The sequence below is a fragment of the Archocentrus centrarchus genome, chromosome 9 (assembly GCF_007364275.1).
Source record: "Archocentrus centrarchus isolate MPI-CPG fArcCen1 chromosome 9, fArcCen1, whole genome shotgun sequence".
Lineage (NCBI taxonomy): Eukaryota > Metazoa > Chordata > Actinopteri > Cichliformes > Cichlidae > Archocentrus > Archocentrus centrarchus.
Window position 1 is genome coordinate 12,781,462 of NC_044354.1, and position 25,468 is coordinate 12,806,929.

Genomic DNA, 25,468 nt, shown 5'->3' on the forward strand with positions numbered 1-25,468 from the left:
GAAGGGGAGGACCGACTGCTCTCACAGCAGCAGAGAGTGCTGCAGTGCGAGCGCAGCGGGGGACTCGGAAGCGAGGAGAGAGGGGGAAAAAAACAAAACACAAACCCATATCCGCTGCCTTATTGCCGAAACTTGGTCTATGGGGAAATCTGCAACAGCGCCGTAGCGACGCAGGCCGACATGGAAGAGTATTTGCGGAGGGTCCAGAGCAGACTCGGGGTGAGTTAAGAGCCTTCAGCGGCGTTAACACCAGGTTGTGGGTATAATGAATGAGACCATGACGGGAAAGCTGCTAGTGCTGTGCTACAGGCTGCGTTCCTGTTGCTGAAAAAGCGCACGACAAAAAGCTTCTCACGTCCTTTCGCCCCCCCTCACCCGCCCCCCCAGCACCTGTAGATCGCCAATATGACAGTACAAGGGACAGAATGGCGTGTTTGGTTCAATACAATAAGCACGTTGTGTTTACAGGAACATCAGTGTGTGAATTTGAATGAGGAGATTTCTAATGAGGGGAAGGCGTGACATCAACAAGTTTAGCCAGAGGCTCTCCTACCCTGCTATCTGGCTGCTCTGCAGATACTGACTCATAATTTGCATTTGATCCAGAGCTGAATATCTTTTTGCACGTTGTAAAAAAAAAAAAAAAGAAGAAGAAGAAGAAGAAAAAGCCTCATGCAAATACTAAACAGCCTAATTTATAGAGATCAAATGAATGTGGAGCATCTGTGAAACATTATGTTGTGGCAGATTTGCAGCCTACATGCCTTGAGGTCATGGGGACCCTAAAACTGCTTTTGGGCATGTGCTTGTGAGAGCATAGTGTCTGAAACGTTGGCAGGTGCCCCCCCCCCCCCCCCCACACACACACACACACACACACTCTCACACTCACACACTAAACACAAAATGGTATATATTTCTATTTAATATTGCCGCGGCTGAACTTCAGGCATTGTTGATAATGTCCAGGAACCTTTCAGTGCCAGGAACTGATGCTGAAGACACTGATGCTGAAGAGTATGCATGCACTAAAATAACATCACTCAAATGGTTGTGTTGGTTTTTGAGTTAACTTGGTCCTGAATCAGAAAGGAAAAACACCCACACACAGTCAGAACTGACTTGATTGGCATTCAAATATTAGCACATACTAATCTGAAACAGACAGTTAAAGTTTTTTTGTCTCTACAGTTAATTTAAAAAAAAAAAAAAAAAAAACCTTCTCTGAAACATCTTATATGTTGAAAAAATCTCACATCATGGCCCATTTAGTAGCTGCCTTCAAGCATATTTTTCATCAGCAGATAAAGGCAGTGCATGTGTCTACAGGAGCAATGTAACAGGGTAATGTACATAATTGTCTGAGCTTGCTGATGCACATCAAAATGGAGATAAATATTTCAAATAAAAATCTCAGTCTTTATATCTCCTGGTCATTAAAGCAATAACACATAGGTGTCAGCAATAGGCCATAATACACACACAGATATGAATAAAGTGATTTGTAGTGAAGGGGATACCAGAGAAAATATGCTGTTACCCACACCGATTGTTGATTTAACCCAAGGTGCATGCTTGCAGTATTTTTCATCCACCCTTCAATACTCCGAATATGTAATTTATGTGTGTAAGTAGGTGTCTGCCAGTACAATGCAAACTTGTATATAAGCATCCTATCTGGGATGAAAATTTAAATTCAAACTTTTTATCTGGGGAGAAGAAAAGCTCACAGAGGCAAATCTGCAGATCAGAGCACGGTGAGGTAATTGAGTGATAAGAGGGGGGGGGGGGCGACTGATGAGTGTCACGTAGGATCTAGATAAAGTCTAACACGTCACGATTAACAGCCATTTCTCTGTTTTCTCTCGTGCACAAATGCGCACACATACAAGTGCATGTGGGAGCACTTTATCTCTCTCTCTCTCTCTCTCCTAGCTCTCTAATGTAAACTTTGATGATTCACTCTTTTGCTGACCACTCTCTTGTCTCTGTCATTCTCCTCATCTCGCTTTCTCTCTCCACTCTCTGCATGGCTATGGTCCAGAACAGCAATAGCTTGGCTCTTAGAACTTACTGAACCCATCTTTCCTTCTCACTCAGATTTGGTCTGTGCATCTCCACAGCTCTAACTCCTTCATTCTTACAACATTTGGCATAGAGCTAAAGCGAGATGCTGAGTGTACTTCGAGCATCTGTTCTGTTCTGTGATAGTCTGCACACTATCACACACACGCGTAAAACGGGGTCATAGGATCGCTTTAATTGGCTTTAACTGCTCGTTTATTGAGAAACAGGTCATTTTCAAACTTTGTATGTGTGTCTAGGGTGTTGGGTCATTTGTCATTTTTCACTCCTGTAATAGTTTAGAATATCGCATAGTTGTTGAGAGATTAAACAAATTGCTAGACACTGTGCGATGTCAGAAAATTTTTTGATGTTTGATAACATTGTTTAGTATTGCAATGAGGATATATTTGCAAAAATCTAATTTTGCAGTGAGCATATTTGCCTAACAGTATATCTAAGTGTTTCAGCTGTAGGTGCACTGCAGACAGAGACCTCAAACAATTAATAGCATAACCCCATCACCAAAATAGTTAAATCACTTATTTCACACATTGAACTTTTTCACTCACCAGTGTGTCAGCGTGAATGCACGGTCCACAGATAAACTGACTTTTCATATTCATTGCAGCTCAAGCAGTCTTTCTCAATGTGCTTATTGAGCACACACATAATGTGATGGCAAAGACCATACAATTAACTGGTCAGCACTCCTGGGGCCTTTTTGTGTGGAGTTTGCATGTTCTTCCTGTGCCTTGAGGGTTCTCTTGGGGTACTCCAGCCCAAAGGCAGCTTGTCAGGTTAACAGGTGATTGTAGGTGTGAATTTGAGTGTGAATGTCTCTCTGTGTTGGTCCTGATGGACTGGTGACCTGAACAGAGTGTACCTGTGTCTTGCCCAGTGACAGCTGGGATAGGCGCTGTGACTCTGAATGAGATAGGCAGTTAAGAAGATGGGTGGGTGGATGGACCACTGCTTTAATAAAAAAAATTAGTAATTTTTATGGTTTCATAGGAACTCGTAATTGAAAATCAGCATGCAAATCCAATCTCTCATGAATTAGAACTTTTTAATTAGGCTTTTTAGCCTATTATTATCTTTTTCAGTGACCATTTTGTTTGGTACAGAAAAATATTTCACGGTTAATTTCATTTTTTTTTTTTTTTGCCAGCAGAAACTGTGTGAATTCTGCTGCAAGATCTGCAAGATGTTCCTCGGATGACTGATAAAAATATCAGAGTGAGAGAAAGTGTATGTATGTAAATTTAGGGATGTACGTCATGTAAATAACATTACCACAGCACCATGGTAGGACATCGCACCAAGAAGCAGCTGTTTTCTGTCTGCAGTTTTTATATTGTTTCTATATTAAGAGGAACTCTTCTTCATGGTGCTTCAGTTCATTCCAGAGACATGTGATACAGGTAGAAATTGTGACACCAATAGATATGATTAATAGAAAGCGAAGGACACACTGGTCCTATTGCAAAACCATAAGTGTTTGTTAGGGAATGAACTAAAAGGTTTTGTTTAACTGTCTCACAACTTTTGGAGAGAGAGGATTTTTTAAAAATTTTATTAATTAAAATGTAAATTGCAGCAGCTGGGCATCTAAAGGACCTATGTAGCTTCAAAACATTGTGAAAACCCAAAAGGAGAGGGGCTGAATACGGCAGCTTGGAGAGGAGAGGAGAGAAGGAGAGCACTCTGATTGAAAGGTATCAGATGGCATATACACATGTACACACACCCACACACACACAAACCAGTGTTCTCCTGTTGCAGTCGAACAGACACTGGCCTTTTCTCCTGCTAATGCATCACTTCCTTTTCTCTGGCTATCTACTATTGATTTATTCTCCCGCTCTCCCTCCCATATAGGAACTGGCAGGAGAGCCCACTCCCCCCATCCTTCTCTGCCTCACACATCCTGTCCTCTTTCTAATTCTTTCTTTAATTCTTCTTTGTGGTACTTTCTCCCTCCATTTCACCTCTTTATATCTTAAATTCTGCTCATCTCTGGCCCCTCCTTTCTCTGTCTTTTCCTATCACATTTTCCACCTGTTTAGCTTCTATTTTTTCCTTTTCTCCTTTCCCAAACTTCTCCTACACCTCTGACTCACCAACTATATTTCAGTTCCCCTTTTTGATAAGCTTAAACTCTTTGGCCTCCTTCCTCCAGTCTAACCAGACTCCTTCCATTCTTACGATCAGGCAGCCTCAAACCTTTTTTTTTTTTCTGTGCTCCCTCTCAGCACTTTGGTCTTTCATTACCTCACCCCTCATTTCATTTATCCCTCTGCTCTGAGTGGCGAGGCCATGAGAACAGAAACAAGACACTGGCTCAATTCCTTATGCACTATTACCAGAACTTTATGTGTCTAACTGTGGCATTAAGATCCCTTAAATTACCGGACTCCATTATGTATTTGATAAGTCAACAGATTTGCTGAGTGTTTGTTAAGCTTGCAAGGTGAAAGTAGGATTACCCAGGAAAGTAAAAAGTTAACATGTTTTGAGAGTTTGAATCACATCATAAGTGTGTAGACTGATTCCAGGACAGCCACTGACTTTCATGTGCCAGAGACTTGAAATCTACTTAAAATTACTCCACAGTTTTTTAAATAGAAAGATCAGCATCAACCTGTGAATTTAAAAACATAAAAAAATAAATGCAGATGTGCGAAATGACAGTTAATTGGGAGGAGGGTACGGTGGCCTGAAGGTTACAAATCTGGGATAGCTGATAGACTTCAGCCAAGTAACATCAATGGACGAGGCTTCTTATAGTCATGTTGTTGTAAAGGTGCTTTTCTTTGCCTACTCCATTCTCTTGTACTAGTGGTGATTGAGGTTGTCTTTACCTAATTGATGTTTAGATAAAACATTAAAAGTGCATTTTTTTTTAGTGGGTTTTTATATTGTAACAATAAAAAAGAATGTCCAGAGATCAGGTCATTCGAGCCGGAAATGGTTTCATGAAACATCTGCTTTTCTGCTTTATTAAAATCTACTACTAAGAGTCCCAGTCAACAAATGAAGGGCGAAACATAATTTTCTGCCTTTTTCACCCTGAGATGAATGTTTAATCTCTGTAATGGAGCTGTCATTAACGTCCACTTAACCTAAATGAGGAGTGTTTGTTCTCATTGTTTGCAGAAATTAATGGAAGTCATCACTTCTCTGATAAGTTGTGTTACTCTGTGTGAGAAATGAAGAAGTTATTCCTGCTAATATTGATTGATCCTTTTCTCTTATGGTGGATTTTGCCAGTAGTGTAGTGACCGTAGTGCATATTTACAAGTATTTTCTTTCAAGCATGAGCTAAGCCTTGCAGCACCGTGACTTCATTATTAATGCATACCGTTGGGTTTCAAAATGCTGCAGTCATCAAACATAATCATGCTGCCTCAATGCTGATACATTATATACTGTATATCAGCTAGCAGATCAGTGGTTCACATTTCTTTCTTATGCCTTGTCAACCGTACTGAAAACATACAGATACACTAACCTTGTCTTTTTGTGTTTTCAGGCATCAGAGGGTTCCATCCATGCTGTTTTAGGGGGACCAGAGCCAGATGTTGACACTGTAGCAGCAACACTGTGCTTAGCACTACACCTCAGTCAGGTAACATGAATTCCTACCTGTTTGTGTGCACATGCTATGTGTTGCATCTGTATATTACTGTGAAAAATTATGGAGCCACTCCTTATTTCTTTATATTTTCTTTCCAAGGAGCCAGACTTTCTTGCAACTTTGAAAGTGATCTGGAGCAATAGTCCTCAGACACCTGTCTCCCCTGTTTGTGTTTGTCTCTGTGTTTGTATTTCTTGGATGGGTGTTCTGTTAACTGTAATTTCCCCATTTTGGGACTATTAAAGGTATTCATATTCGTATTCTGAAGGTCTTTCAAAGATTTTCTTTGCACATTGGCTTTTTTTTTTTCCTTGGAGTCCAGTCCTTGTACCTGACTATTTAAAGTATTTTAAAAAAGGCACCTAACTAAAGGGATGATCCAGAGTTGTGTCTACCCATAACATAAAATGTAGCAAAACAAAAACAGCATTTTTAAAATGTGTCTTTAGGCACTTTGTTGCTAGCAGGCTGTCACAAAAACACAATTTGTTCCCATTTCTTTTGCTGAATGTATGAGGAATGGCAACGATAACACAGTTTGATAGGCATACAAAAGTATTTTTGCACCAACAACGTGATTCCAAAAGAGCTGTTATCTGAAAACTTGGCACATTGTGCAGTGTATCCTTAAAAAATTTGCCAAGACTGGACAAGTGGAGGACAAAAGAAGAAGTGGAGGACCTAGAAAAACTATCTATACCAGATGAACAGTATCTGAAAGTCATGTCTTTAAGAAATAGGGGGAAAAAATCCAGCAAAGACTTGGCACAGGACCCTGAGAGATGCATCTAGCCTTTCAGCTGATTCCTCTGCTGTTCACTGAAACCTCATCAGAAATGTTCTCAGTGGAAGGGTGGCTGTCAAGTAGCCATTCTTAAAGAAGGGCAACAGGTAGAAAGGATGAGGTATGCCAATTTACAGGAACTGAAAATCAAATCGGTGGCTACAGGTCTCACGGAGTGATGAATCCAAATTTGAAATTTTGGTTCAAATTTTCCAATATGTACAGAGGAGGTCAGGAGAGAGGAACAACAGTGAGTGTTTGTATCCACCTGTAAAACATGGTGGAGGCTTTGTCATGGTTTCAGACAGTGGTGGTGAGGATCTTGTCAAAATTGATGGAACCACGAATGGAGAAAGGTACAGTCATATTTTGATCAATCATGCAATGTCTCAATACATCATTGCAACTATTTCCCTGAGGGGTGGCTCAATACTTTTGCACAGTTCTGTATAAAAGGGAAAATAAACAATACGTGCAACAGCTTTATATTCACAGACTTCAAAAACAGGCATCAAGTAATCATTCTTAAAACAGTTATATTTGTTTTCTTTTGGAGCTACCTGACCAGTGTATTTTATTATTTTCCAGCTCCTCCATTTCCTTTGTGCATCATGTAGTGGGAAAATACTGCTGCTGACAGCACGCTCAAAACTAACAATATTTAATACGCCTACTACATATGCTTGTTAGCATATTGTTGTTTGATTTGTGTTAATGTGTCATGTACAGTACTAGCCTTTGTGCAAATTTTGTGTTTTGGTTCACAGTACGCCACCATTGCTTAATACCTTTCAGAGTGACTATTAAAACTAAGAACATTGTTATGGCTGTTTCTCTCTCTTTGCCCAGTAAAATCCTGTTATAATGCAAATATACAAAACAGCCCCCAGCTTATATAAGCTGAAGCACAAAAATGTCATATGGTAACTGATGAGTGGCAGCAGGGCAGAAATGCCTATGTGTCACTTAGATACCAAATACACAAAAGAATTCCTTCTAGCTCACTGTAGAGTCAAACATTTTTTTTTCACTATAGGCACAAATTGGTGCCTATAGCGTATATAGCTTGGTAAAACTTGTTTTCTGCTATTTAAATAAATCACAAAACACGGCCTGTGATCAGAACAGTATTTAAATAATGTGATAAAATGGTGAGAGAATTCATGTCAGTGCAGCTCTTTCATGACATGCTGTCGTTGGATTTTACGTATTTATCCAAACATGTTGGCTTTATGTGCTCTCTGTGTGTCTCTGTGCTCTGAAGAAAGAAGCGCCAGGTGGAGTGTGTGTGCCGGTGCTGTGTGGCTGCAGATGTGACGCCGTGTTGCCCGAGGAGACGGTGAGGTATCTGAAGAGGGTGAAGCTCTGTGAGAGCTTGCTGCTGTGGAGAGACGATGTAGACCTCATGAGATTGCATCACACTGAAAGGCTCTCACTCACACTGCTGAGAAATGGACTGCTAGACAGGTGATTGCAAATCAGATTCAGACCACCAGAGATGGGTCAGTTTATAGATCAGTTCGGCTAATATTAAAGCATATCTGACAGCGGTTTTGCCATATTCAAGTTGTTTCAGGACGTGCATGTAAACCAAAAATATACACAAGTGCAATGTTTTGTTTTGTTTTTTTGTTTTTTTTGCTGTGACTGCCATTTGTTGATGTGTTTGAGATCATTTAGGTGTACGTGTGTTCATCCCACATGACACAAAAAGAGAGTTGTATTTATGCAAATGCCTCACGATCATTGCTCCTTCCCTGGCAGCCATCCATATCCCCTTCACCCCCATCCTCTCCCTCTTCTAGCTCTGAGTTTCACACTCTGGAGTCCAGCATCCAGCGAGTGGTCTATCATGATGGGCAGCAGGACGCAGGGGATGATGGGGTATTGTCCACGGTGACGACAGTCACCATAGAGATTCTTCAAGAGGCAGCAGAGCACATCAGAGCAACACTGGGAGAGATTCTTGGAGGTGAGAGAAGCACGCCCCCCCCCTCCCCCCCAGGGGGAGTAATGGGGCGATGAAGGAGGACACACACAAATCCCCTGACATGACTCGCTTAACACTCACCAGGAGAGATGGGGAAAGAGAAAGATGAAGGGTGGTGAATGTGAGTAAGTAAGAGCTCAGAGAGACACACAGAGTCCCGTAATGTGACTTTTTTTTTTTTTTTAATTTAGGTTAGTCTCTTTTCCTCTTGCTCAGTTATATTTTCCCACCAAAGTAAGAAAAGTTATTACAAGAAATAAACATGAAATAAGAAATAGTACATGAGCAGAGAACAAAAGTGTGTATCTACGAGTGTGAACTCTGTTAGAGACAAAACTTTCTAGTTATTGTGTAGACTAGGGTAAAGTATTATTTCTATGCAACAGTATTTTATGCTTCGATAACAAAATAACTCACCCCCATAAAACCTTAATAGAGTTGCTTTCTGTGTGCGTGTTGTTAAGGCAGTAAAGCAGCCTGCCAAACAGGTACTCCAGACGTCGATGTTAGGCACCTGTGCGAAGGTTAGGTTGCAGAGAACATCTGATCCCTGTTCAATAATGCTCTGGTGCTTCTTTCCTCCATCAACTTTCACTGTGATTTACAGAGAGACAGAGGAAAAGTGAATTAAGGTGGAGAATGGAGAGAAACAGCAGAGTGAGAGGACTAAAGTAAAGTGTAGAGACAGGAAAGAAAGATGAATAGAGCAGGAGAATGATGTACTGTGAGTAGTCCGCTACTTATATTTCTTTGTCAGAGGTCTTTGGACAGTGGATTTTAAGGTCCAGTGATTCCTCCAGTAGCTCACCTCTTTCCCTAAATCACCTAAGGTCTTTGAGAAGACAGATATCACGGGGTAGGGGTGGGAATTATCCCAAACAATTCACTGTTTAGGGCTATTTTTACATAACTGGTTGACTGATAAATCATAGTCATTTGGTGATATCCTAAAATGTGATTTAGAGATCACTAACAGTGGTGCAGTCAGCTTCCAAAAAAGCCTGACATACATTTTTCACAAGCATGAATGAAAATTATGCATTGTGCTGGTTTTTGTTCTTACAAAATGTCTCTGTCAGCTCGATGAAAAGGAGAAAATGAAAGCACAAACATCTATTATTATTATTTAAGCTCACAAAATCATGTCCTAAATGTTACTCTGTCACATTTCTTTTGAAGTTAAACATTCTCTGTGTGCTGTGTTGTCTTTGTGATATACAAACAGTATAAAGTCTAAACTTGCCCAAACGAGTGCACAGCCTTGTGTTCAGTAACTAATCATACTGAAGTGTAGAAAAAGAGAAGTGCAAATTGTCAGTAATTACTGACTTATTTTTTCACTCTTAACTTGTACAGCAACCTACACTCACGTGCAATGTATTTTAAAATAAACCTTTCATAGATTAAAAAAATACAAACCCAAAAAAAAAAAAAAAAGTGCATGTTCTTGGCTTAAACCCAGACTGTGTTGTAGTTTTGCCCTACATGAGAAGGTCAGGCTTGCAGAGGGGTTCCCGTAAGGCTGAAATTTATTGACAACCCTTTAACCATCATCATATTGTGCATAATATTGAGCCATCACTGAACTTGCATGAACTTATGAAAGAAAACTAGAGTTAACATGATTATTGCACCCTGCACATATTTTTGTGTGTCTACAGAGGCCCTACAACTCCAGACAGAAGCCTTTTGGATGAAGCACGGTCGTCGTTCAGCACAGCTGGAGGAGCTCGTGAGATCCTTGGAGCAATGGAGGGAAGTTCCTATTGGTGAACACGATGAAGTGAAGTTACAAGGTGCACGTTTGATCACAAAGTGAATCTAAACAGAGAGACCGCATGGAAGTATTTTTTCATTATTTTTTCATCATTTGTAATGATTTTTGTAGTTTTATATAGTATTTGTCTGATAGCTTTGTCTTCTGCAGAAGGTGCGTCATACTTCAAAGCGCCTGGAGATCAGAAGTGTAACTAGTACAATGAACAATGATTCAGTTACTTTAAATATTAGCTAGTTTCAAACCAGTGGGTTATCAAATTAGGTTGCATTCAACATCTTATCTTGGAATTGTATTAGTGATGTATAATTTGATTGCCAGGAAACAGATTAATCAAGTCAAATTTGTAAGCCAGTCTCTGCGCAGACTCACAGATGAGACCTCATTTTTGGAAGGAAAAATGTTTTTCTTAATCTGTGAGAAAGAGCCTTTGTGGTCTAAAAATACGTCATATGAAGTATTGGAGTAAGAGTTCACCTTGATGTGGAAAAATATTGCTTTATGGGGCCACAGGTGATTTTTTTTTTTTTTTTTTTTTTAAATTCCCACCCCCAGTACCACAAGTAGATACAACAAACTGGCTGTGAAGCTGAGTGGCCACGTCATGTCCAGCTTTTTAAACAGATTCAATTAATTTTCCCAAGGGGCCACATGAGAAATTAGGACTGTTGTGGAGGGCTGCACCAATAAGCTGAATTCAATTCTGCTTAATATTAATTTCATCTCTTTACAACCTTATTAGTTTCTCATGTGGCCCCTTAGGAAAATTAATCACCCACCCCTGCAATTAGCATGAAGGCTGCAGTTTAGAATAAGTTGGAAATATTTGTTTGTTCAATGAGTGCCGTTTGGTCAGGTAATGTAATTATTATTCGTATGTTTCAATGGCATGTGCAGTGCAGAAATCTGTCATAAACTTTATTTTAACAAAAATTTATATTGTTATTTATTACGCAAATAATGAACCAAATTTACGTTTTTGTACCCAAATTTGAGCTTCTCTGAGAAGTCAGAAATTAATGAAGCATAACAATCAGCTACTAAAACTAGTTTTTCTGTTCAGGAATACAGGAAAATAACTGTAATTTGACATCTTAATCAAATAACAAAAATGTGCTTTGCTGTTTTCTTATGCTTTTTTTGTAAATAAGTAAATTGGATAACAGCAATAATTATATTTAGCATTAAAACTATTCATTAAAATATCTTAAAGAGCTTGCACATACCATTACAGAAACATAAAAAAATGATTTTGGTAATTACCAATACTGCTAATTTAGGGCAGCTGTTGCATAAACTTTACATTTGTTAAATTTGTTATGCAATATATATTGTGTTTTTTGCACGGTAATCCTCATTCTTAATATTTTTTTCAGTTAATTATATTTACATTCATTCTTTAATTAGCTTTCTAACAGACTGTTAAAGCTACTGGGTGTAGGTTAGTGTCAGCTAATCCCTGTTTAAGAAATGGCTTTTACCTTTTTACTGATTTTTAATTTAAGATGAATCAGTCTCCACTTCCAAGTATAAACTTTGACTGCTGGAACAAACACATTAAACTGAATGGAGCCATGAAGTGTGTTATTAACGCACTGCTATAGCAGAAATACTGTATGTCCATCTATAGTATATATTAGAGGACTGATGAAGGACCACCCTGATCACGCTGCCAAATAAATCTTTAGGCAGACTAGAATTATATGTCAGCATCAACTCTAAGAGCAGTAAAAACAGCATAAATAATCCCTCCCTAATAGGTGCAGTAACGCTAACAGGACACCAAGGGAGCTGTCAGTCAAGCACAGTCTGTGTGTATTACAGTATTAACAAAAGTTCAAATTAGATTACAGAGCTGTGATGTTCCTGACAGCATTGTGCAGCACAATCCGTTTGTTTTGGTATTGTGACATCATTTTAGTTGCCTTTCACTTCTGGAGAGGGAATTCATGCTTGGTTTTTTTTTTGTTTTGTTTTTCCTGTCATTTGTTGTGAAACCATTTTGGATCCTTTTGTGTGTGTTTCATATAACTGTTAGTCTGTTTGTATATGTGCTGACGGGATGTAGACTTGATGCAGCAGCTGACTCTGGAGGTGAAGGAGTTTTCTGATGGCGACATGACCATAGCACTCACTTCAATGACTACAGATAAGGAGGTAAATTTTTATCTCAACTTCATTCCCAAAAAATTACATCATAGGGACTATGAAAGGTATTGTGCAAAGTTTTTGAGCCAGCCCTTATATGTTTATATTTTGCTTCCAAGGAGCCAGACTTTCTTGTAATTCTTTTTTAAAGTGGTCTTGAGCAATAGCTCTCCAGGCTTTCTGAAGGTCTTTCAAGTGTTTCTCTGGACATTTGCTGCTTTTTCACTCAGAATTTACAAGAAAACTCGCCTAAGAGAGCTCAGAATCTGTTGAAGAATAAATGTGGTCATACCAAATATTGACTCTGTTTTTGCCTTATATGCTATATTTTCATGTATGTTGCAATATAATGCTGCACCTATTTCTCATTTTCCTAACAGAATATAAATGAGGGGTGGCTCAAGACTTTTGCACAGTATTGTACTTTCTAATTTATTTCTGTGAAGTGTGCACACCACAAAACAATGTTTCTATGTATTTCATTTATTCTAGGCAGTAATATATAAAGTGTGCTGATAATGGGATTTTGGATTAATGTACTTATTATTTAATAACCCCATCAGTCTTTTTCTTTTTAATATTTTGTGGGATGTAATGTTTTCAGAGAAGCTCATGACAACTTCTGTTGTTTTTCAAAAGACAAAAGAGAATAAGATAATATTTCATTTGTTAAAAAGTTACTTTTGATGGATACATCACACCTTCGCTGTGCCAAATTTGGGAGGTGCTGTAGTGTAGAAGAGGAGCCCCTCTGCTGTTGTGTTTTGCATTTGGATGAGATGTAGATGGAGGCTCGAGAGCCTCACACACAATCATGTATCAAATGTATCACCTTCCTCCCCACTGATTTCCAAAAATCCGACACACACACACACACACGCCTGCGTGTGTGCGTGCGCTGAAACATATACACATTTTCACACACATTTGTGTCATGTTGGTGATGACTTTTCTATCTCTGTCACTCTCTTTTTCTTCCTCTTCACATTTGCAAACACCACACACACACACACACACACACACACACACACACACACACACACACACACACACACACACACAAACACAAACCGGGTGCTTTAAGCCTTTAAGTTTACCCCTTGCTTTTCTCCCTGCTGCCACATCTAATGTGTTCACCCCCCCCCCCCCCCCCCCCCACTCCCCACCCAAAAGCACCCCACCACCACCACCACAAAAAAAAATCATTCATTATTTCCTTTATATCTCCTTCTCACTTCCAAAGCCCATTTTTCTCAGCGGCTGCCTAGCGTGCAGTATTAGGCTATGTGTAAAATAAATGATGTCTGTAGCCGTAGGGGTATGGCTCTGCCTCCCCCAGAAAACTACCTAACGTCCAAGGAACATTAAACACCCAGATCCTCGTTTAGCGAATAAATAACCATTCATTTGAATGGCTTTGTCTGTGTTTGCGCACCGGACTTTCTGTGCATATTTTACCAGCGCTGTGCCTGCATGCTGTGTGTCAGGAGGGAGAGAGAAAGAGACAGAAAAACAGAGAGAGAGAGAGAGAGAGGGCCCATTAAAGACTTAATATAGAATAAATGGCCAGGGGCCTGTGTGTCGCCAGCGGACCCCAACTCCACAGCGTCATGGTGGGTTACTAATGACCTGAGATCGGGCTCCAAAATGAACTCCTTATATGCATGTCATTTGCCGTGTGTATATATTTATATATTATTTTTTAATTGTGTTTGAAAAGAGAGTAAAACGGTATGAGAGTCATTTATTGAAGGGGGCTTAGGGAAGTTCTGCCTTAAATGATTCTTTCCAGAAAACTAAATAAATTAGATTCAATTAGTCTTTAATGGTTTATGTGCTATGTGTTTGTCAAAGTGTTCTCTCCGTGTGTGTGTGTGTGTGTGTGTGTGTGTGTGTGTGTGTGTGTGTGTGTGTGTGTGTGTGTGTGTGTGTGTGTGTGTGTGTGTGTGTGTGTGTGTTGGATAGTTAAGAAGGACAGAGTTATATTTTTGGTTTAAAAAAAAAAGATGGTTGTGATTGCCTAGTTAGCAGAAGAAAAAGCTTGTGGTGTGTGGTGTAACAATATGGACACATCATATATACTGACTAATGTATTTTTGTATACTGTATAAACATACATTAGTCAGTCTGGGTGCTCCTCTATTACAGGAAGAGAAAAGTGCAAATGAAATGAGTTTCCTTCATTCAGAGTCACTACAGTTGAAACTGCAAAGGCAAATATTTCTGTCAGTTTCTCAAACAACGTTACTGTGTTTGGCTTCAGAAGCATAAAATATTCCTGCTGCTGTACAAGAGCAACAATTATATGACTATATTTCTTTGTAATTCACCTTATACAAGCAGCTTTACATGCAATTGCCACAGCGTGACCTCACTTAAATATTCTTAGTTTCAGTGTGCCATTTCTCCGTACCGTAAGAGTTAGTTTTCTGTGTGGGAGCAGTTTTCTTTTTGATGTTAAGCCCCAAATATTGTGTTTGTTGTTTTTTTTTTTATCATTTCAGTACTTCAAGCCTTTTATTACTACTGTAACATTGAAAAATGTACTTTCTAAATCCTGTAAAGCCCCGAGCATGGTGCTGCACTGGGAGTGAGTAGGAGTTATGCAAATCTTTGAAGACTCGTGTCTACATGTTGCAGCTGTGTGTTGTCACTAGTGGTCAGCATCAGAAACATGACAGGTAAAGTGTCCTTTAGCTCAGCCCCTGCTGAGGAGAACACAAATTACAACTGATAAAAATTTTTGCAGTAAACTGAAACTGTTAAAAACAATTGAAACTGTCCACTGCAGCCATTGTTTGTGCTTCTCATGCATGTTTTTTCAAATTTTTTTATGATAAATGTTTTTTGTGCTTCCTCCGCTTACCCGCAGAGTAAACTAGAGCCCGACCAATACAGGATTTGATAATGATACTTTAAAAATCATATATATACACAAAACATAAATAGATTTATCTAACATTTGTTATGTGTCATTATTCATGAGTCCTTAATATGACAGTTTTGGTAAAAAAATAGAGTGCTGGTATAGCTCACTGGGTTGAGTAGGTGACCCCATGCTTTTTCTTCCAGCTTTCCTGCCTTCTCTCTACTGTCCTATCTCAGTAAAAGCTAAAAAAAAAAAAAAAAAAAAGTTTTATTGTTTTGTTTTATTGTCACAACGAGTCTTGGATTACTCGTTTACACATTTGCCTAACAAGTGAAAGAGCCTCAGTTTGATCCTGGGAGGAGACACAAATCCCTTTAGGGTCAAGTGAGGAAGGGCATCCAGTATAAAAACTGGCAAATCACACATGTGGTCCTACTCACTGTGGTGACAGCTGAAAGTAGTATGTTCTTTTATCAGCCATAAGCAATGCTGATACCAATATATCAGCAAATAGCCAATATCGGGCTCCAGCAGAAACACAAAACATCACATTACACTCTGTAGGCCTTTTGGAGGACTTGTGTGTCTTGGAGTCTTTGCAGTCATTGAATTCCCACAATTCTTCCTGCTATGCAGCCAAAGAGCTATGCAAATGAACACCAATGCAGGCCTACAAATCCCACATGAGGCAATGGTTCTCAGAGTGGGGGTGCAGTCAATAGCAAAGGTTGTTGCAAAATCCTTGCTAATTTCTAATAGGAACCATGTACCCAATTTAAAAATAAATAAAAGCATACTGTGTCTGTTACTCCCTCTCGTGATGTTTGAGGGCCAATAAAAAATCTGATATGATCCAGATGCATCAAATCAATCTGTCACGAAGTGACTCGCTTCTTTCGCAGTGTAGCGAGATGTTCCAGCTATTTTATTAGACAGCTAGCTAGCTAGTTAGCATTAATATTTGAGTCAGTTCACAATATAAAGTGACTCTGAGCCCAGACTACCAAAACTGTTGTTAGGATTATAGAGGAGTCTTTGGAAAATCTTCTCCGCTGTATGAGGTCCATAGCCCCTAAATTTTTGAGAACCCCTGCTGTAGGAATTCCTTATGAGATGCTGTGTTTGCATCCATTACAGCTTCCATGCTCAGTGGTAGCTGCATTGTATCAACTAGTAGAAGAAGCACCACAGCAGCGCAGCACCATAGGGGTCAAGGGCGTTGCTCAAGGGCACGTAGCTGTTGTGCATCATCACCTTGATCATTTGAGAAGTTTTGTGTAACACTTACACTGACCTCAAATTGATGAACACAAAAAACACTAAAGAGACATTACTCACATATTCATGCCAGCGCATGTGTGTTTGAGCTGTTCACAGCTCAGAAATTAGCGCTGGCAGATGAAGCTTCGGTCAGATGAAGCGTTGTCATGCTGTGGAGTTGATGAACTGTGGGAAGGACAGGAGCCCACAGCCACACACAGACGTACACACGCACAGAGAATATGCGAATAATGTGCTTTTTTTTTTCTTTTCATATGTTAATATGGATATCTAAGAATTACAATGTGTTTTAGATTTCCTTGTCTTATCTTTTCAAACTGTTCTCGGGATCAGGAAAAGTTTACATTTTAGTTCAGTAATTTAGTGTTACACCATCATCATTTTGATGGTATTTCTTTTTTCTGTGTGGTAAACAAAATCATTCATCTTTTGCTCTGTGTGTGTGTGTGTGTGTGTGTGTGTGTGTGTGTGTGTGTGTGTGTGTGTGTGTGTGTGTGTGCGTGTTTCTTGGGTTGATCTCAGTATCTCCATCTATTCATTTTCTGCCATTTGTCCGGGCTGCAGTGGCAGAAGATTCAGTAAGTTAGTCTGTACATTGTATATGTCCAGCATCAAGTCTAGAGTTTCATCCTGCCAGGAAAACCTTCAGAGAAGCTGGCTTCCTTTAGCCTGGAGAAGAACTTCTGCTAGTCTGTATTCTCTCTGGATGTTTGAGCGTCTTTTCCCATTTCAAAGGGTGAGCCAACCAACCCTCCAATGCTGCTTATGTTCTCATTTTCATTCTTTCTTACTATCCAAAACTAATAACCATGGTTAAGAGTTGGAGTGTGGGTTTAGTTCTATATTTTGCTCGTTCCAATTTATCTTAACTTATAGGTGGTAACCCTAACCCTGCATTTTGGAGAATTAACTTTTTATTTGATTTATTTCATTTGAATGATAATTTTCTTTGTTTGCTGATTGCCAAGACTTGGGAGAACAATTTAATAAAAACATAAATGACATATTTATGTTTTTATTAGGTTAGGTTTAGGGGCAGGAACATGTGATGTACTTCTCCAATTTGGTCCATCAACCGATATTGTTTTGGAGTAGAGGGCCAAAGATAATGCGCATTCTGGCTCATGTCACTCATTGGAGAGTGAAAAGCCTAAAACTATATTAAGCTGGCCTTAACTGACATCAATCCTTTTTGATGCATTTGTTTGATTGGAGGCTCAGTACTCACTGGGGTCCAGCAGATGAAACCACAGATTTGCTGCAACAGCTCCACATTCAACTGCAAACGACATAAGTGTGTCCTCAGCAAAGACTGTATATAAAAGATGGGCATAGTCCCTGAGCTATCACCCACTGGGTTGTTAACTTTTGTTTTGAAGCCCTAATGTTAGCATTATAGCTGTTGCCATCTTGTTTTTTGAGCCACAAGTAACCATATTCAGAAGAGAGGGTGTCATGCTGAGTGATCAGAAAATACCAGACTCTTGGCCCAGTGGGTGCTTCACTCTTACACAGATACCTGCTGATTACTGCAACATATAAATCAAGTCTTAGAATTTCACTCACTAAAACTGGAGTGCAGACCTCTTGGATGGGGTGTCAATCTTAACAACACAGAAAGCCATATTATTTAATAGATACGCACAAACAACAGAAAAATGGCGAGTTGTCAGTTCTGTGGCTCACATCGGCTGAGGCTGATCCAGTAATGCATATGATTTAGCATTATTTTGGAGGTTGTTTACTTTTCCTGTTTTCATTTATGAAATGTTTTGTGTTGTTGAGGTAGATTTGTTTGTTCTGTTATATCTGATTGTGTTTGCGTATGTGTCCATCTCCATCTGAGCTGCGCTTTAGGTTTCGTTTTGGCGACGTTGATTGTCTCTAATGCGTTGTTTGTTCACAGTCCTCCGGCCCTTCTGTTTGTTTATGCAGGGCCAGTTTTGCCCTACGCCACTTGCACAAATAATTATGCTCACTAATGAAGGGGCCCGCAGCCACGGCACTCAGTAAATGCCTTTCTGATGAGACGCACTAGGAGACAGCAGGTGCAGGGTGGGCCTCCCAGGGACTAAGATTGAAGACCAGGAAGCCAGGGTCCCCCGCCCCTCCACCCCTCTATTTTTCTATTACTCTGGCATTCTGTGTCTTTTTTTCTTGCGCTGCAGTGATTTTCTGGGTGAGCAGATTCATGAAGTACATACTGCTGCAGCCATGTGAAATATCCCTATGTTAAATGTGACTGCATAAAGATCGTATTCTATTTACAGTATCCTCAGATTTCTTGATGTTTTTTTCCATCTAGTTTGAGTGTTAGATTGCAGCTTCTTACATAGTAGTAATGCTCTTGTGATATAAACACATCAACAAGATTCCAAGATACATATTTTGATGTAAATTTGTTTGGCTACAGTGCACATTATGCTGTTTGTGTCATGTACAAAAATATGGCATTGATTTAGACCATATTGATGCTGCACAATAGATTCTCAGCTCTATCTTCAGCATCTTACACTGATGTTTCTTCCTCATCTCTCCTGAAGAAGAATCTTCTGATTCTTTCTCTTCCCCATTTTCATTCTCCCCCTGTGGCTTCCTCAGGCTTTGAGGGCAAACAAATAAACAAAACAAAACATTTATAGACTCAGTGCTCGCATCTTGGCCCCCAAATCCCCGCACTTAGAGCTGAGCGAATGAAGCATGCGGAGAAGGCCCATATGAGAGACTGAAAGACATTTGGGTTTCTTCCTCTGCAAACTTTCATACCACCCTCCCCTTTCCCCTCTGTCTCTCTAAAAACTTCATAAGCAGAAATACTCTTGTGTACGCATGTGTGAGCAGGAGTGTGAACAAGAGTGAATGGCTGTTAGGATGCGAGTACATGCGTGTGTGTGTGTGTGTGAGAGTGTGTGTGTGTGTGGGTGAGTTGAGCAATGCGTGTGTATGTGGCAAGTGGTATATATTGCACATGTGTGCGTACATTTGCATGTGTGTGTTTGAGCAGGGAGGTGTCAGCTCGCTCCTTGCCACCCCATTTACTGTAGCTGTACCGCTGTGATCACAGACAGATGTATAAATCAAACCTCGCTTGATGGATTCATCAGGGTGGCGAAACGATCGCCTGAGAAGAACTCGCAACTCTCTTAGCATTCTGTGTTCTGACGGAAAGGGTATGCAAAGAGCCTAAATGGATGAACGCTTGATTAATTCTTTGCCGGAGATGTTGGCGACAGCAGGAAATGTGTTTTTGCTTTGACTGTGTTTGCACGGGAATTTACGCACGCGGGGCGTGAGTTATGAGGCCCGAGTTTTGTACCTAAGGCTATTGTGCATAATGATGGCAGGTTGGGAGAACTGCAAGCAGCCGCTAAAGACTTGCTACCTGTGGAGCAAAGACAACCAATGAGAGAGGGTGCGTGCGTGTGTGTGTTTGTGTGTGTGTGAGAGGGAGAGAGAAGTGTGTGGTTAAAGGCCTAGTCTGAGAAACAGATGAAGCTACAAAAAGGAAGCTATAAAGATGTGACACACATAAAAAAAAAAAATAGGACAGGTGAAGGAGAAAAAAAAACTGATTTGGAGTTAATGCAAAAAAAAGAAAAAGGTTCATACCTAAAATAAATAATAAGATACAAATTATACTGATCCCTTGTAAAAATAATGTGGTGTCAACTTTGGGTTCAACCCTATTTTGGCCATTCAAGGTATTGGTAAGTAAACATGAAAGTTGTGCTTGCTGCAGACAATCAAGTTTTCTTGAACAGTTTCTTTCTGTATTTTTTCACTTTATGAAAAGTTAAAGCAGTGACAGCAGAAACTACACCTAAAGAATATCTTTGAATTAAAAAAAAACAAAAAAAAAATCCTACTTTTCAGAAAAGTTCTCACAGTCATGATTTTACAACCCATTTAGACCAAAAAAAAGTCTTAATCAAAACCCCTGAAGTAAACTACAGCAAAACAAATGTAGCTCAGACGGCTTACGCTGACACTACACAATCACAAACGTAATTTTTCCTTCTGTTGTAGGTGTAAGTGTTGCGCTCTTTCTTTCTTCTGCGCTCTTAAGAGTTCAATGCAATGCAGGCAAACAGGCAAAACACAAGAAAAAAAAATCTTCCAGTTCTTTCCTTTTGTGCTGTAACTTAATTATAAGGCGCATGCAAAATGACTGAATGAACTGCAGTGAAGTATACAGTAAAAAGCAGAAACACTGCCCATTAATATCAGAAATATCAGCTGATCTTACTTTCCAAGCTCATCATTTTAACATCACTTCTGAATGGAAAACAAGTTTTCTCACTGATGCTAAGTGATAGGATGGACAGCAGTCCTTATTGATTTAATGTAGCTCATCTGTAGCATGCATGTCGAAGCAGACACTTTAAACGGCATGATTTTTTTTTGTTGTTGTTATTTCAAAATGTGATCTTCAAACTGTCTGTGCAAGAAAAAAGAAAATATAGTTTCCTGTGACTTTCAGCTCTGAGTAAACACCTTAACATAAAGTCAGTTCAAAGCAAGTCAAGTGAAGGATTTAAAGGAAACCCATTTCTTTGCAGTATATTAGCTACCTGTAAGTGCAGCAAATGAGATAGAGGTCTCTGTGTCCATATCCCAAGGTTTTTGGAGACAGTTAGCAAGTGGTTTTTATATCTAACATGTTGATAATTTATAAGAAAAGGCAATCTGTGTATCTGGAGGTGGCAGAGGGAGAAAGAGGAGGGGCAGGCAATATGAGTAGTAATTTACTCAGTTAAGAGCCAAATGGCAGACAGACTGTCGCCCTGCGTGTTATCACAGAGATTTGCACTCTGCTCGTTTTCTGACTATATTTCTGTGTGTGTGTGTGTGTGTGTGTGTGGTTTTGAGTGCATATGCACACAGTTGGCTAGTAGCTTCAGTACCATCATCTGATCATTCCTGTGTATATTGTACCATAAATGATGAAGACTTTATTGCTTTACTAGATCTCACATGCGTACACACCAGTTCATGTTGCCACCTAAACTCACATCACAGCACATGGGTGCAGGTGAATTCATGTGTGCGTCTGCCTGCGTTTGTGCTGTGCGTGCATTTGCTTGTGTTTGCGCTCATGTGAGTGAATATGTGTGTTTTAACGAATCTTGGAAGGCTTCATTGCACTCATCAGGATATCAGTGTTGAGAAATGGCAGTGTCAGTGAAATGACAGTTGTGTGTGTGTGCGAGGATTGATGGGCTGGAGTGTGACAGCAGCCATATTGTGGAGCGAGAGAAGGATGGAGGGATGGAGGGAGGAACAGTGGGAGGAGTATTGTAGCCCCCTCATCCTCACAGGTTAATATTGACACAGCCTGGGCAGATACAGCGCCACAAGCACTCATCAGTCACTTTCAGTGGTCCGATACAAGTACATACACATGCACACAAGGACCACACACACTGACTGCATAGCAAAGAAATACATATGCTCAAACATCATTGGACTGACACGTTGGGCGGGATGAAAAGAAATATGTTTTCTTGACTGCAGCAGACACACACACACATGAAAGTCAAACTTCCTTTATTAGTTTTACTCTAAATCTCTCTTTTGTTTAAAATTTCTACTTAAGTAAGCACAACAACAATTTTGAGAACTTTACAAAACAAACAGTTGTACAACAAATCTAGATTAATCAAGCAAATATGTTTTCAAAAGTATCACTTTGCACACTTTATGTGTAACCCTGCGTAGCAAATTACGGTTCCCATAACATTGTTGTTAATCATTCCAGAGAGAAAGAAAAAACAAGTTCCCTTGACAAACAAAACAATTAATTAATGCAACTTTCCATCCATCAATCACTGTGTGTGTCACCGAATTACCATAATCTGTGCATGGTGGCTGTTTTAAGAGCAAACAGTTAATTTCTAAACAATAAATCACAAAGTGTCTCTCTACCCCTCTGTGTGCTTTGACAGCTTCGTCTCTCATTGCTACAGATGAAGGTTTTTTTTTTTTTTTCTGAAACCACTCAAGTTTTACTAAATTAAATTAAATCATATGTGCAATAAAAGGCAGCCTTTCAAAGTTTCCTATGCAGCTATATCCAAAAATAGAAAAGGTTTATCATTAATTTGAGGACACTTTTTTTTAAAAATCATACTAATAAAATGTCTTTTTTGGTCACTTTCAGGACTGGCACGATTATGTGGATGTGCTCAAGTCATTCAGTCACCACCATGGGTACGACAGTCTTGTGGTTCTCTTGTCCATCAGTGATTCAGTTCACCATCCCCGCCAGCAGGTGGCTGTCTACTCAAACAATACAGATATCCTGAAACAGGTAAATCGCCAGAACAGTCAAGGAACAAGTTCTGTTCTAAGACCTGACTGACTGTGTCTCGGCTAATGGCTCCGGAGCCATTAATACAAATATGAAAATGAACAACAGTTGTTTTTCATTTTTATTTATCATTGCTATTTATCATTGCTCTAAACAAATAAGGTTTCATTAACTAAAATATGTGCCATAGTGTACGTATTTCACCTGGCATCTTGTCCTATTAATTTTGCTGGCCCAAAATTGGCATTTTTTCTTTTCTTTTCTTCTCTTCAAGATGTTTGTTTTATTGGTAATAAAATTAAAATTGTGTTGTTTTGCTTTTTTAGTATTAGTAATATAAATAGGACATTTTATACTTAATAGGCTGTGAAACTTTTATTGCAATGATGTTTTGCAGCTTTGTGCAGGTTTTTTTGCTCAAAAATGGCTCTTTTGATAATAAAGGTCGCCAAGCCCCTGCCCTATAGCAATGATCTCTAGGACATGATGCTCAGTAGTAGTAAAAATGCTTGTTCTAGACTGCTAGGCAGTCATGTCATCCACACTCTAATAATCAAACTTTTCAAAAAAGTAATTTCAAAAAGATTAACTAAATAAAATAAGGATATGTTGTACATTTAAATAAGCTTCTATTGCAGATCTGCTCCGAGTTGGAAGAGTCTTCCAGCTGGTCTCTTTCTGGTGAACTGGAGGCTCTGGAGAGCCTTCAGGTCTACCATATTCCGCTCAACACATCTGCATCCTCTGGTACTCCACCACTGCTGGAGGAAGAGATCCGGGGCCTTCTTAAGGACTTTGTCGACCGGCGGAGTTCTGTATTAGCCTGCCACCCCAGTAGTAGGACCTCTTCCACAGAGGGAGTAGCAGGCAGTGTGGAGTTCTCTCAGGGATCATCTGGTATCAATGACATGGATGGTTCTGACATAGAGAGAGCCGAGGGGGGTAATGGTGATACAGTGGCAACAGCAAGGTATAAAACCTCTGAAATATCTATATGTCTGTATTTTTAAATGACAGCAGTAGTTCAGGGCAAATGAGATGTTCATGATTTTAGACAAATATGCAATTATGCATATTATGCAATTATGCAATTCACTGATACCTTTTCTTTTTTTTAATCTCTTGCAAATAGGGTGATGGGAGATGGTGACGAGGACACGGGAGGTGTAGGAGTCAATGTTGGTGGGGAGCTGGTGAGCCCTGACAGTGGAATGACCACCATTCGTAGCAGCCGCTCCTCCAAAGAGAGTTCAGTATTCCTTAGTGATGACAGTCCAGTGGGTGAGGTTATAGCAGGTGGCGGTCCAGCAACAGGGCCAGGAGGACTCTTTCTGAGAAACCCCTCTCCTTTGGGGTTGTTATCGCTCTCACCTCCTGTCCCACCTGAGAGGAAGAAACACCGCTCTAGCAGAAACAGGAGTGATAACCTTGACCTGTTTCATTTTGACCCATTGCATAGCAATGACCAGTCTATACCAGCAGGGGGAGAGCTGGCAAATTCTGGAGAAGGAGGAGATGAAGATGAAAGAAGAGCAGGGAGCTCCAGCTTATCAGAACTTGAAGAGCTAAGCTTTCTTGATTTTTCTGCTCCCAACTCAGTTGGAGGACTTGAAAGTGGAAATTGTTCAATTGATCGCCGTGGTTCAAGCCATGGGAATGAGATGATTGACACCGTGGTTCCTCCAACCCCAGTCAACAGCCTGGTCGGTAGCCGCCCACCCAGCAGCTGTGGGGTCAGGTTCTTTCCAGAAGATGTTGTTGAAAGGATCAGTTGCCTACAACATAAAGACAGTGTGTCATCGTCTTTGTCAGAAACCTGGGATGAACTGGGCTTTGACACACAAGGAGCATTGTCCTCAAGTGACAATAATGTGTGGACTAGACCTAAAGATTCTGAGAGCCCACCTAATATTTTGGAAGAAGTTGGAGGCAAAGACTTAGTCGGTAACATGAGAGAAAATGAAAGCAGACAAGAGACCTTAAAGTCAGAAAATTCCCACTACAAAGGGAAAAGTCTTGAACCTCAGCTTAGTCTGATCACTGAACAGACTGAATCACATGAAAACTGGAACTCAGATTGTGTACTTAAGGATGAGTGGAAACCCGTTAGTTTAGCCGATCTTCAGCTCACGCCACCAGAGGAAGATTCAGCTGGAAAAAGCAAAGCTGGCATTACTGGAGCACAAGAAAAAACACAGTTGTCAACAAAGAAAACAATCTTGAACACTTTAACACCAGACACATCTAAAGAAGAGGATGAAGGAAAAAAAAGAGACCAACAGCTCTTAGACTTCTGGACATACTCAGCTCAGAAGGGATTTCTTAAATCTGATAGTGGAACCACCACATCTTACCCCGAATCACTAGATATGTGGAATATGACAATCCGGGATGACAGTCTTTCACCTCTCACCACCCCTGACAACTTATCTGAAAACTCAGGTTCTTTCTGTGGACTGAACCCCAATATAAAGGGCAGCACATCTGTAGAAAGTCCACTGGGATACTCAGATGGTGGCATGGAGATGTGGAACACCACCATACAGGAAGACAGCTCTTCAGCAATGACCACTCCTGAAGGACCTGAAAATGGAAAGGACCTTAG

At 40.0% G+C, this 25,468-nt stretch overlaps 2 protein-coding genes across 2 annotated transcripts in view; both read left to right on the plus strand.

The window, feature by feature from the left end:
• LOC115785386 (protein prune homolog 2-like) lies at positions 1-25,456 on the plus strand. The gene is made up of 9 exons (XM_030736942.1): positions 1-219; positions 5,600-5,695; positions 7,753-7,955; positions 8,294-8,460; positions 10,140-10,274; positions 12,324-12,412; positions 22,714-22,863; positions 23,502-23,514; positions 25,016-25,456. Exons 1-9 carry the CDS (start codon positions 181-183, stop codon positions 25,084-25,086), a joined length of 963 nt encoding a protein of 320 aa, XP_030592802.1. The 5' UTR covers positions 1-180; the 3' UTR covers positions 25,087-25,456.
• LOC115785741 (uncharacterized) overlaps positions 24,283-25,468 on the plus strand; it is a 20,417-nt gene continuing 19,231 nt past the window's right edge. Inside the window, exon 1 of the mRNA XM_030737561.1 lies at positions 24,283-24,813. The gene's annotated coding sequence lies outside the window, so the exon portion shown is untranslated. The remainder of the gene's footprint in view (positions 24,814-25,468) is intronic.